Below are 14375 nucleotides of genomic sequence, written 5' to 3' on the forward strand. Positions count from 1 at the left end.
CACAGTTGATGTGTGTGCACAGTGCCAGCTAAGCCCCAGACAGCCACTCGCTCATTCCCCCCTGGTGGGGTGGGGGAGAGAACTGGAACAGTAAAAGTGAGAAAACTCATGGGTTTGAGGTAACAACAGTTTAACAGGTAAAGAAAAAGCTGCACATGCAAGCAAAAAAAAAGCAAGGAATTCATTCACCACTTCCCATTGGCAGGCAAGTGAACATACATCCCATAGGTAGCCATCTCTAGGAAAGCAGGGATCCACCACGCGTAACCATTACTTGGGAAGACAAATGCCATCGCTCCAAACATTTCCCCCGTCCTTTCTATTCCCCCAGCTCTATGTGCAGAGCATGACGTGTATGGTATAGGATATCCCTTTGGTCAGTTGGGGTCAGCTGTCCCGGCTGTGTCCCCTCCCAGCTCCTTGTGCCCCCAGCCCACTCGCTGGTGGGGTGGGGTGAGGAGCAGAAAAGCCCTTGGCTCTGGGTAAGCCCTGCTCAGCAGCAACGAAACCATCCCTGTGTTATCAGCACTGAGCCCAGCACAAATCCAAAACAGCCCATACACGCTGCTGTGAAGAAAGCTAACTTTCTTCCAGCCCAAACCAGTACAACAGTGCAGAGTCAGCCACTGATTACAGAGCAAAGATTTGGTTTAAACTATGCAAACAGAAGGATAAAAAGAGTGAAGTATTTTGTGGGTGAGTGACTGTTACAAAACCAATTAGGAGACAGAAGCCTTGCTGCAGAAGCAACATATATTTAGTGATCACTAAGAATATGGAGCCTCTTGTCTTCTCATGATATTATAAGGATTATTTCTGTCCCACGGGTGGTATTTCAGGCCATTCATTCCAGGGACAGCTGAGCTCTGAAATACCAAATATTTACCAAATATACATAAATGCAGCTGATGTGGGATTATCTTGCTGGTCCAAATGGACTAAATAAGAGGACTTCTTAGGCAGAATGTCATTATCTACCAACAACCTATTTAATATGTTCTAAACCACCTGTGGGATAAATTAAGTCTTCCTAGGCACATCATTATAAGACCTGACACCAAATTACCTTGCCAGTTTGTGGGACCTGCAGCTCCGAGCTGGGCATGAAGCTACGAGTAGGAAGGTTTAGTCACTTAAAAGTAGGATCCACAAAGTAAATTGTCCAGGAGGAAATTAGAGGACGTGAAATGGAGCTCAAGCCTGATGCCATTCAGAAACAGAGGTAAATAGAATTTTGAGCCATGGTATTCTTTATGCATTTAGGCATCAAAACCATGACAACTCTTTCCTGTCTAACACACAGAAAAGGGAACTGAATACCCTCATTCCTACCATAGCCTGCTGTGATGGGGCAGGCCTGCCTTCAAATCTCCCTCTGCCCAGTCTGGAGGAAGGGTTTCAGCAGGAGCAGTCTACCACTGCCACTAGCCCAAGAGCACACTCAAAGGTGATTATCTAGGTCTGTCGCGTAGAAACTAATTTCATAGAAATAAGTAAATATTCATTGGCTAGGGAGAAATAGTAAGAAAGTGACTATTTTAGGTTGGCAGTTTTGGCGCTGAGTTGGGAGATTCAAGGTGTAGCCCCTTTGCCGATAAATACTGAATAATTTGTTGATGCTTTTCCACGTGAAATCATTACATACCTATTGGGGCATTGCCATCCCCTCTCCTTACTTAGCAGTTAAGGTCATTTTCACTATACAAAGTGAAACTTTTGCATCTGAGACACATTCACCACCCCAGCAGTCCAGCTATTCAGGATGGCGGAAAAATGGGTTTACTGCCCCAGCAGCAGCAGAGATTCAAAGTACAGCCCCGTTACCCCATTTCAGTGCCTGCGTGGACCACTTCCATCCTCACTCTCTAATGTTCCCAATTGCTGTCTTCGAGCACCATAGTTCAACTTCCCTCCTGCATCTTTATTCCCTAGCTTTTCATCTCAATAATCATGTTGCTGAAACTCTTGTTCCTGGCTCATCAGTACCACTGTAGTTAGTGAGCCAGAGTTTCTGTCTGAATTCCCATCACAGTACCTTGACCCTTGTCTTTTTACCGGCTTTAAATGCTGCAGACATGGTAGGTGCAGGTTGCCCTTTCTTGCCCATTCAGCATCACACAGCTGTGCCGGGAGCCTTCTGGCATTTCACTTCATTGTTCTCATTCTCTGCTCTGCTTTTCCAAGCAGGTTTTGACCTTTTCTGTTGCTGTGTGGTGCAATGAATCCCAGTGGGTCTCTGTCCCACTGCACAAAAGTGAGTCAGAAGACAAGACATTTTGGGGGGAAGCTGATACAAAGGCAAACATCTGGTACTGCTCTCCTACCCCCTGGGAGAGAAGGAAAAAAGCTGACATGTTGATGGGAAGGCAACCATTTTCCAAATCTAGTGTCATTTGTCCAAGTGCCATTTCAGTAGCATTTGTGTGCACCCTCTCTCAGCCCTCAGCATTCTGTCTCCTGAAGCCATTGAACTAAAAACTGGAAGAGGTTGAGGGGATGAAGATGCTGGTGCTCAGCAGATTCAGGGACAGGCCTGAGCCATACCACTTCTGAGTACACAAACCCCAGCTTACTGGAGGAAAGAAATGGGAAAAGTCCACAGGAGCAGGTGCCTCTGGGATGGTGTACAGCAGCACCACAGCACTCTCAAAACTAGTCAGCTGCAACAACATCTTTTACCATCCCACACCAGGTTAACTTCAATAAGTAGCTAGCACACCTTGCCCCAGCACAGCCACCAACCCCCCACAAGGCCTCAACAGTCCATCTGTTTGTGCTGCCTCTTCATACTCTTCAGGCCAGTCCCTCTGCTGCCTTGTCCTTCTTCAACCAGGGAGGGAGGGAGGGAGGGAGGGAGGGAGGGAGGGAGGGCTAGCTCACTCTCCCCTTTACTTCTTCCAGGTCCCTCCTCATTAGCAGCTGCCCCCCTTATTGCTATTTAACCACTTAACAGAACCAGCCACAGCTGCAGCTTATCTACATCAGCCAGCCCACCGCCACTGAAGCCAGCCCACAGCTGTATGTTATCAATATTAATTAACCCAGCTTCATTCCTCTACCCAGCAGTCTTTCTCCTCCTTGTGCTCCAAGCTTTTAGCTCATTTTCTAGCCACCTTCATTTTACTTCCCCACCTCTTTTTCCAGGTCTATATTCAAAACGCACGAACTGCCTCTCCCAGCCGGGGTCACGCCAGCCCTGTATGAAACCCACTGCAGGACCCCAGCGTTCCCTTTGTCCTGTCCCTCGCTGCCCGGCGGAGCCGGCAGGAAGGGGTGCCTCTGGGGTGGGGGAGGCGTGAGGGGTCGGGCACAGCCGGTGGGAGGCGATTGGGGCCTGTGTGGGTGGCGCAGTGCCAACTGGAGCAGGCTGAGCGGGGGCGGCGGGGGTGGTGGTGTAGGCCGTGGTGTGGGGGCAGCGGGCAGTGCCGGCTGGAGCAGGCCGGGCAGAAGCGGCGGTGTGGATGGTGCGATGCAGTAGCTGCTGGAGGGTGATTTTCACCTGGTCCTTTGACAGCGACCGCATGGCCCTGGTGCTCCAGCCTCCTGCTGGCCTGAGGAGAGGCCTGGGCTGCCTCCAGAAATCCCCCCTCAGCCAGTGTATTGTCCAGGTAGTGGTGTTGGAAGTCAGGAGAGGGAGCTGCGTTTAAGTCCTGAGGGTTGCGTGTCCCAAATCATCTTCAGAGAAACAGCTCAGGAGCAGTTCCTGATGGCTGGTGTCCTCCAGTGTGGTGACTCAGTCCCCTCAGTCCCGTGGCAGCAGAGCCTGCAAGGGCTAAACTGAGGTGGGTACGATGCTTGGACTACCACAGCCCTGCGCTGTCCCTGCTGCAGGGACCCCACATCACCCCTGGGCTCCCTGACCACTTCTGTGGAGAGCTCAGGTCACACTTGGTTTCCTCAAACCCTGTTGCAAAGAGCTTGGGTCACCTTTGGGCATCACAAGCTGATGAATGGCCACATTTTCAAAGCAGCCCAGCATGTTTCAAACCCCAGGGCACACAGGGCAGGCTGGAGTGGTGCCACAAGAACCCAGCCGGACCCTCCTGAAAGCCTGGTGACACTTTGTCCAGGCAGAGTCCAGAGCAGAAAGGGCCTGAAGCCAAGGCTCTGCCACCATCCTGCGTGCCGGCTCGGCTCGCTGGGTGCTGGGCATTGGTGCACTGCTGGGGGTAGTAGGTGGAGCTGCCAAGGGGGGGGGGGGCATTCCCCTGATGTCTGTTTAAAGAGCACTGCGTGGTGTGTGTTTAGGGCCCTTGGGAGATAACTGCTGCTCTGAGAGGAGGGCGGGCAGTGAAGTACTCTCAGGCAAGAGCAACTTTTTCAGCTGAGGCTTCATTCCCACCTTGTAGGCTCCCATGCCACACCAAGCCCTGGCTCGGCAGAGACTTTTGATCAAGGGGGGAAAAGTCGTGAATGATGACCTCTCTGTGGTGGCTGATGTGTACGTGGAAGATGGAGTGGTGCAGCAAGTGGGACTGAACCTAAACCCTGAGCCACCTACTGGACTCACTGTGCTAGATGCGACCAACAAGCTGGTGATCCCTGGAGGCATTGACACTCACACACACATGCAGCTCCCTTTTATGGGTAGCAGGTCAAAAGATGACTTCTATACGGGAACCAAGGTGAGTGCACATAGGCATGTCTGTGTGTGCATCTGGGCTTTCTCAGAAAGGGATGTCTACTGCTTATTCAATATTACTTCTGAAAGAGAGAGTAGACCATGAATCAAGCACAGGCAACTGTTACTGTCCCTTGGCTGGGACATTGTCATTAACAGGTGGAGTACACAGAGGTCCTCCTTCAACTAGTAGGTTATTTGGGTTCCTTTAGAGACTTTCCTAGCTGCAGGTAGCAAGTGTCAAGTGTAGTCGTTTACACTGGCTGCCGCCACAAGACTACAGCTTGCACTGGTACATGCAACAAGCTTCATACTTTTCTGAGCAAAGGTTAACTAAAGCAACACTTTAATTCCCCAGCGTGCTGGGAGCACTTCTGTGGTAACCTGATTGTTCTACCCTGTTAGCATGGGGGAATGCAAGCCCACCATTCACTTTGGACCTTACCACGTCTCTCATTGAAAGTCCAGTTCAAATATTTTTTCTAAAACTAGCTAATTTTTCCAGGTTTAACCACTTGGAATGTTTTTCCCCCCCCCCCCCCCCCCCCCCATCTTTTTAGCTGATCTTACATTCTCTGCATTAGCAAGAACTACTACTAGCAGTACTACTAGTAGTAGCAGTATTAACAGCATTATGCATCATCTCCATACAATAAAACCACTCATACAGAGTTCCCTAAAATGTGTAAGGTATTTTTCTAAGAGCTTAGCTGTGCAGGCTGAAATCCTTTGATCACAGAAGGGATCACATTGCCCTGTTTGGCTTGTCTGTTAGCCAGAATCATCAGACGAGCTGTTACATATATCCTGCCCCTCTCACAGCAGAACTGGAGTTTGCCAAAAAACAGAAAGCAATAGTGCATCTCTTCTAAAGAAATGGATTTCACTGATGTTAGTTTTTTCTGATGTGCAAAATACTGATGTACCTTTCTGACTTAGTTGAAATAAAAAAAATTCAAGTCCTTTAAACAAATGGTTTGGTGCAATAACTACATAACTATTAAGAACCTTTAAAATTTGTCATCTTACTTAGATTGACTCTAACAGAAATTTTCATTCCTTGCTTACACCATCATGTCATAAGAGTGTGAATTAGATTGTCTGAGTGGTGTAATTGTACATTTCCATACTCTAACAAGGATTTGGCTTTTCTTAATGTTGAGCCCAGAGTACTGGAAGGAGGACTACAAATTACCTTTATGCTATCCTTAAATTATTGGCGTATTTCTTTCAATAACAATGTTTATTCCAACTCAAGATAGATTTGCTGGTGGTGTTGCTGTTATTTGAATGGAAATATTTTACACTGGACAGCTTTAAGCACTAGTAGTGTTCTTCTCAATGAGCACAGAAGTTACAATGCCTAATTACAGACTGTAATTATTCTGCAAAACTTCAACAAATTTTGTTCATCACAGCAGATCTTTTCTGTCATACCAGAATGGCTGTGATGTCAAACATAACATGTCTATCCAAGTTAATGTAAGTTAAGATGTAAAAGGGAAGCTAGAGTGTTGAATTTCCACCTTCAGAGCTGATAGTTGGAAAGGAATTATAAATTTGATCACCAGAGTATTTTTCCCAAAACTAAGTCTCTTCCATAGCTATCTGGTAGAAATAAGGGGATCTATTATTATATGGGCTTAACAATGCTGACTTTTTCAGATGTCCATAGAGACAAGAAATATTTTTTTGAAAAAAATTGTAGTTCCTGAAATGGCTTCCTCAAGCAGTTTTTGTTCTTCACACTACTTTTTTGTGATAAATGGAGAGAAGAAAATAAAGTCCACAATGTCTGTTCTGCTTGTCTACAGACATCAAAAAGTATATTTTGTGGCTGAATGAAGTGCAGAATTTCATTTCTAGAATACTTAGTTTATATGATTTACAGTACACACACACATGTTTTGTCATTTTCTGCAACAATCCTTTTTCCTCTGTGAAGACCATTTTTGTAAACTAATTATCAACACTGTATTTAGAAATCTGACATTACAAGAGAAATCAAACAAATGTGACTTAAAGCCAGAAGATTATTTTATTTGACAGGAGAAAATACGTAAAAGAAACAGCAATGGCTATGGCTTTCTCTTAAGATGGTTTCTTAAGGTGTGAGTGATCTCATTCTTAAAGTGCCACTGTTGTCTTTAAAGTCTGCATCTTTGGTTCTCTAACTCAGATGTAGGTGCTTACACTTTGAAATCCCAAAGTAGGGGAGATAAATTGTGTGCTATCTTGCCCAAAAAAAGTAACAGGTTTTTTAGGGTTTTTTAATAACTTTTTTAGGCACTGGACAGGGAAGCTGCAAAATAGAGACAGCATACACAAAACAGTCAGTTTGGTGCCTAGAAGAAGAGTCTAGATCCAGCCTAGTGATCAGATATTGAAAAGTTATATATTGTGGACCTTCTTAACCCAGGTCAAAGTGCAGAAAGTGTTCAGAGCTATTTACTGAAGGTCATAATCTGACAAATATTTTGGCAAGAGAATCAGGGAGACAGAGTTGTTTTTCAACTATTGCAAAATATGCTACAATGATTAGCTAAGATTTACCCATTCAGTTGAATAAATAAAGACACAGATACTTCAAAACAAAGAGAGGGCAAAAAAGGTGTTAGGGAAAAAAAAAAAAGACTTTAAAGTGGAGTTGTGAAACCCATAACTTTTTTTTTTTCTTGACTTTCATAAATATTCTTTAATTCTAAATCCTGTTTAAAAAGAAGTCAATCTGTCTTGCTGAAAAAAATTTGACAGTTTGAACAACTTCTCTTAGAGAAAGTTTTACTGAATTCATCACAGATTCACAAATGTTTACATCACTTTCCAAACTTCTTTTTTTTTTTTTTTTGCAAAATATAGTGACATATTTACAATTTTGCTTCTGAGTGCTAAGTAAAGGAAGATACTTACTGATCTAGAAATAAGGAGAGTAATATAGCATAAATTTGAACTGTGTATGTTTTTATCTAAATTGGTTGTACCTGTTGTGCAAAGGGTTGTTGTTCAGAGAAATAGACAGGATTTCTCTGGCTAATGTGGTAGATTGCAACAATTACAGCAAAGGAATTTCTACATTGGATCAATTTCTATTAGCTGAGGATCTGTTTTTTGGGACTGACTAACAAAGATCCTTCAAAGGGGGAAAAAAAAAAGTAATAATTCAATTGTGTGTAAAGGACAGTGAAAACTATTGGTTAAAAAGCAATTTTTGATCCTCGTAACATACATAAAGTAAGATTCTCATTGATGTATTTACTTGTGAATATGTATATGGAGGATGTAAGTGCCTCATCCTATTTAAAAACTACTATGCAGTTTTAGTAGATGATACCCTGTCAGTAATAAAAATAACTTTAAACCACTTTAAAAATAATTTTGGTCTTAAAAAATGAGGATTTTCACAGTGGCTTTTCAAACTGAATATCTTTTCTTGTTTTTAATTGTGTATGTGCCCCTTAGTACTTTCCTGTCACACAAGCTTGTTTTTTCAACTACGTAGACTCTGAGGAAGTGTTTCTTAAGTTGACGATGGTCTTGTGGTGCTCTTCTTTCTTGGTGAGCCCACCCGCTTAAGGAAAGTCACAGGTGCATGAAAGCTGCAGACTCTTCTCCCAAATCTGATAAGATTTTGTACATGTGTGAAAAGTTCTCTTTCAGTCCGAGAATCTCCCCATGATTCTCCTGAATACCTGTTTGAGAACATCTTTCTCAAAGGAGGTGAAATTGATCTTCACAATCATTTTGCAAGTTCAAACATTAATCAGGGAAACTTCAGTGGCTTTTCGCTTTTCAGTTCATCAAGATTAATTGTTGCACAGGGAGTTGGAGAGGGTGGGAGGAAATTTGCATTCCGTCTGATTGCTACATATTAACTTTCTTCCTTTCAGGCTGCTATATCAGGAGGAACCACTATGATCATTGACTTTGCCATCCCTCAGAAAGGCTGTTCCCTTATTGACGCCTTTGATACATGGAGAAGCTGGGCAGACCCAAAAGTCTGCTGTGATTATGCACTGCATGTGGCAGTGACGTGGTGGAGCAACAAGGTAGATACAATAGCTGATTTTCAATTCCATAAACTGGTACCACATCTGCTTTGAATTAGCCCTCACATGCTAAATATAGCTTGCTGGCAGGATAATATTATTTGTGTGTGTAAAAACTACATTTGAAATAGTCCACACCCTTCTAAAAGTACATGTATTTGAAAAAGCAGGTCTACAACAGTCTATATCTTTGGATAATGCTGCACAAAGTGAAAGGAAAAAGAAGCAGTTATGTAAGACCAAAGGTGGCAGGAGATGTCTTATAAGTTTTACCTTTTGTTACTTAAACACTTCATAATCTATGCTCCTGTTGAGTCTTGGAGTTACCATTTTTTTTCAGTAAGGGTATACGTGAAAAATATGGTGCTTAATTTCATTTCTAAAAGAAGTGTTCTGTTCCTAGGTGACTCCAGTAACATCTCCTTAAGTAAAGCAGGACTGGAGCCAATAATTACTTGAATGTGAGATTATCTAAAAACTCTTCTGGGAATTTACATATGGAAGAATTGTCCTTATTGAGTGAATGTTTGCTGATAGCCTGAAAGCTTTACAGAATAAATTAACTTTTCAGGTGCTTGACATCTATCTGAACCTGACCCATGTTTTACACCACCACTTTGGATCCTCAGAGAATGTGCATCGGTACATAGATACATTAAATAAATTCTATTTTTAAATATGAATACTTCCTCTTATTTTTAACTTTTAAAATACATAAACCAAAGCCTTCACTCTGGAGACACCTCATCTTTGGCATTCTGTGCACTAAGCAGTAAACAGACTGACAGCAACTTCTAGTTCAAAGCAAAGGCATAAAATAAATTCTCCAGTGAAGTTTGAGGAATGTGCATTTGAAACAGCCTTAGTAGAAAACAGCAGAATTGTACCGAAAAAGTCATTAAAACTAAGGAGGTGTAAACCAATGAAATGTCCTGGTTTATGTTAAGAATTTAACTGTTTTTAAAGGCCAAGGTTGAAAGAAATAAAGGTCTGATGTTTTGTAGCTGTAAAAGATACAGGTAAAAACCACTGATATTTCATGCCCTTCTAATTAGCTATCATTTCCTCAGGATTTAAAGTATTGATTAAAAACATATATTTTTTACAATGCCTTCCCTTAGTCATAGTAATTGATGAAGAAAAAAATAAATCACATGCCTCTATATTTGTGCCAGAGCAGGGCCTTATGTCAGATATTTATGGTTTTGATAATTTCTACTCAAGATGTGCACCCGTCCCTCCTCTGGATAAGTCCAGAAAAATTCATTGAGTTTTATATCAAACTTTCACCTTTCTTGGGCACATCCAACCAGATTATTAGAGAGATGAAAAAGAATGTTTTACTTTTTGAAAGGAGTTCAGCCCATGGAAATTGTAATAGTGTCACAGATACACATATATTATTGTTACTACCATTTCACAGGGAAGCGAGAGCCAAAGTTAGGTAACAGATGGTTCTAGCTAACCAGCTGTACAAAAAACCTTTGGGCTAAAATCTGCATTTTTCTTTCTTTGTTTGGGAGATAATGTTTTTCTGGGCTTCACAAACCCTAGCAGAAGCAGAGAATCCTATCAAGGAGTGCACGCATACAGGAAAAAAAGCAGGTTTGCATCTAGAGTTTGTTTGTTAAAAAATATTCCGAAAGGCTGTGTGGTGCTTAGAGTCAGGGCAAGGCTCTAGGAGACAAGACCTTTTCTGTCACTCTGTTATTTGCCTCGGTACTAAGTTGGATACATTGATTGTAATATTGGACTCGGTTCTTTCATCATCAGGAGGTTTATTTGGAATAACATTCTGCTTAACTGCCTTTTGTAAAAAGCATTTCCCTTCCTGCAATTAGCTTGTGCCTCCAATATCTGCACTGCAGTGGTACTGGTTGATACACTTTTAGAATCAATTTGATACAAGAAGAATAATGTAAGTCAGTCTTTAAATATGTGACTTGGGCTGTTCGGACTGAACATATGTTTGATGGGTGAACAAAGACTCACCCTTAATACTTACGATCTATTTATACAAAATTATTAATGGGTAAAAAATGATATGGCAGGTTTTTGAAAATTACTGTCTTTCAGGTGAAGGAAGAAATGAAAAGTCTTGTTCAAAACAAAGGCGTCAACTCCTTCAAGATGTTCATGGCCTATAAGGATCTATACATGGTCAATGATGAGGAGTTATTTGCAGCCTTTTCCTGCTGTAAGGAACTTGGAGCAGTTGCTCAAGTCCATGCAGAGAATGGGGAGCTAATTGCACAGGTAGGCACTTGACATTTTGTCCATCAAAGTCAGGAATATAAATGATCCTGTTACCTAAGCACTTCAGTAAATATATTGGTACCATCGTTGTGTCACAGGGAAAGGCTTTTCTGCCCTATTTTACTTCCAGGGAACTGAAGACATGAGGATCTTGTCCATGATCTTAAAGGATGCTTATGGCAGGCTAAGAAATTGTAACCCGAACTCCTGGGTTCAGGATAGACAGGAAGGAAATGATCCTATTATAATAAGTCTTATACTTGCAATATAATATATATACTTGAGTGACAAAGAAAACAACAGTCAGAGCCTGACCATCGACCAAGTCAGAGGGGGAACGCTTGGCCAGGTATTTAGACATTAGGCATGTGATGGAAACCCTAGGTCTCTCCAAACGTAGTGGACTCATCTAACAGGAACAAATCCAGAAGTGGAGAAAGCTTCACTGACTGGGCACAAAGGTCTCAACTTCCCTTTACACAGCTAGCTTCTCATCACACTTGTTAGTGCCATCTTAGTGCTGTGTGGAGGAACTGGGAGTGTAACTACACTGATGCCTTTGAGTTCTTCAGCTGTTCTAGTCAATAGTGCTTTGACTCTTCCCCAGGTCCCATAACGGAAATGAATTTATTGCTATGTAATCCCAAATCAGCAAAACATAAGTTCCTGAAATATAGTAGGGACAAAATCTTATGCCTCCTAAAACCTTAGAGCTTCCTTCAGAGGCTCTGGATGTGTATCTTTGTTCTTAGTGAGGATCTGGTTTTGGTTTGTGGGTTTTTTTTTGTTGGTTTTTTTTTTTCAGTGAGGTGTTAGTACTGTCATCTCAGTTACTGGCTGCAATCATTTAAGAGCACATACTGAGAGAGGGCTAGTGTTTTCAAAAGTGGTGATTTATCCCTGGAAGCCAGTGGAGTGTGTTCTTTGAAGTCACTTAAGTATTCTGAGACCTGTGTTTATCAAGATAAATATTGCATTTCAGATAACATAACAGTAACTTCTCTTGAAAAAAATCATAACGACCTTGGTTTTTTTTTTTTTTTCAAACTGGCTGCAGTAGCTGGTTTAAGATCCATTTGTCTGGTAGCATGTTCAAGACACCATGGTTGCACTTTAACAGACTTTTACATGTTTTTGTGTGGTATTCAGGGTGCAAAGAAGATGCTGGCAATGGGAATAACTGGTCCTGAGGGGCATGAGCTATGTCGTCCTGAAGAAGTGGAAGCTGAAGCTACGCAAAGAGCAATTACCATAGCAAATGCTGTAAACTGTCCCCTTTTTGTAGTCCATGTGATGAGTAAATCTGCAGCAAGGGTGATAAGTAATGCACGAAGAGAAGGTAAAAAAGTCCTAATTCTTTTATGCTTGGGCAATGGCATTGGAGGAAGTGTCATGGAAAACCAAACAGCATCAGTGTCCTTCATGTCATTGGTGCATAACCCTCAGACCATGGGTGAATGTCTTGGAGCGGGATGTCTAAAATCTATGTGTGAGTGTTGTGGGGCCCAGTGGGAGAGAAGCAATGTGGAAGAACAGCAACTGTGTTTGAGGCTTTTCTCCCCTGCCAGAGGGAACTTATTTCTCCTTTATACTGTGCTTCCATGATCAAAGTGATGGCCAGGACAGCATTATTGCATTAAAAATGATGTGACCAATCCAAGACAATATATGCTGTGCTATTGCCCTCCCTTGAGTTGCAGTCTGCAAGTTTTTATTAGCTATTTAGATGAGAAATTCTACAACAGAGACCACACCAAGTTTTTACAGACAATGTCATGACATGACCAGGACTCCTATTCACTGGGCGCTTAGAAATCACGGTGAGGATGACAGTGTCTGAAAACCTCAGTTCCCCCCAGGGAAGGGTTTCTCAGGTCATGCACTGCAGGGTTCATAAATACATCTGGTCAGCCAAGGGAGCCTGACCTTCTTGACTATGTTTTGGGCAGACTAGAAGCAGCTTGAAGGCTGTAGGAATTAAGGATGTTTTACCTCCTCATCTGTAAGTTCATCCAGAGCAGCCTGTGGAACCACAGCATTGTGAAGAGACATTACATGGGTGGAAGGAGTAGAACAGAGCCCACGATTTGGAGGGTCTAAAACTTTGTGGGATATCTGTCCTCATTATCTTTTCACATCTCATCTTGTGTTCATCTGATCTAACATGAATTGCATATAGACCTCAGTTTCATTGTTTCTTGTACTTTAGATAAGGTTTACACAGGGGGGGTGGATTATTAATATCAAAATGCACAGTATGAAAGCTTGTCAAAAGTACAATCAAAACAAGCATGATATCATTGTGCTAATATAGACGGATATGTTTATGTGGAGTATGTATTGATTATGATTTCTAGTAAGACTTACAGTAATTCAGGTTTATAAAAGAACCTACCGGAATGTTTTTTTTGGTATAACATATCTTTTGGTACTGTGCTATATTAGATTCCTCCACTAGATGACAGTGCTGCTGGTAATGTGGATTATATTCATCAGTGTACTGCTATTTGTACATTCATAGGTGTAGTGTCAAGATTAACTACAAGAAGCTGTAACAATAGTTAAAATACCCAGATTAAAGATGAAACACTGTCTGTGAACATAAAAGTGCTAAGATAGGTGATGGTGTTTTATAACACCCTATTCAAGGAAAAAATTCTATGCTGATAGTGAATACTGTAAAATATTTTCAGGCATGTGTTGTAAGAATAGTCTGCAGTGTCAGTGTGATAACTGATGATATATGTACACTTCTTCAATGTGTAAAAAGAAGACATTTGTACAATTTATGATTATTGTGGTGCAAATCGGATTTTATAGCTTCCTGGGTTGAAGCAATCAGAATCATCAATGCTTGCCTTTGTGCACAACAATATATGTCATATGTCCATAATTAATTTCTATTTACATGGAGGTATGCTGTTTAGGAAACAGAAATCTAGGATTGATTAAGAAATTTTGAAAGACAGCTAGTGTACCACAAAGGTAGTTGCAACGATTATAGTGTTTAATGAGACTGATGTATGTAAATTCTGGTAATGAGAAACTCGTTGTTAATTTCAGTAGAATTTATTTTCCATTCCTCAATTAAAAGTGGTGATACAAAGCAAGGAGTTCCAGACAAAAAAAAATAAATATAAATTCTCAAAGTATTCTATGAATGACATAAATAAACCCCAAATATTTTGCTGGAATATACTCAGCTTGGACAGGTTAAAACCACTCTAATGTGAAAGCTGTGTAAACTCTTAAATACCAGAAGGCTCTCAAGCATTTGAAATATTCACTCTAATGCAGTTGATTCATCTTTTCAAGATTATTTCTCCATCTCTTGATGCTAGCTTCCTACTGTTTAAAATTGTGAAATTGTTCATGTTCCTTTCCAAGCACTTAGCATGAAGTACAGTGTGAGGGTGCATATTTGTGCCTGCCCATGTTGAAAGAAGATTGAT

The 14375-nt window shown here is 41.6% G+C and overlaps 1 protein-coding gene across 1 annotated transcript in view; it reads left to right on the forward strand.

Moving 5' to 3' along the window:
* Positions 1 to 4232: 4232 nt before the first annotated feature.
* DPYS (dihydropyrimidinase) overlaps positions 4233 to 14375 on the forward strand; it is a 35337-nt gene continuing 25194 nt past the window's right edge. Inside the window, exons 1-4 of the mRNA XM_056331597.1 lie at positions 4233 to 4625; positions 8509 to 8667; positions 10744 to 10923; positions 12073 to 12262. Coding sequence (XP_056187572.1) covers positions 4356 to 4625; positions 8509 to 8667; positions 10744 to 10923; positions 12073 to 12262 — 799 coding nt within the window. The 5' untranslated portion in view covers positions 4233 to 4355. The remainder of the gene's footprint in view (positions 4626 to 8508; positions 8668 to 10743; positions 10924 to 12072; positions 12263 to 14375) is intronic.

The sequence above is a fragment of the Falco biarmicus genome, chromosome 3 (genome assembly GCF_023638135.1).
Source record: "Falco biarmicus isolate bFalBia1 chromosome 3, bFalBia1.pri, whole genome shotgun sequence".
NCBI lineage: Eukaryota > Metazoa > Chordata > Aves > Falconiformes > Falconidae > Falco > Falco biarmicus.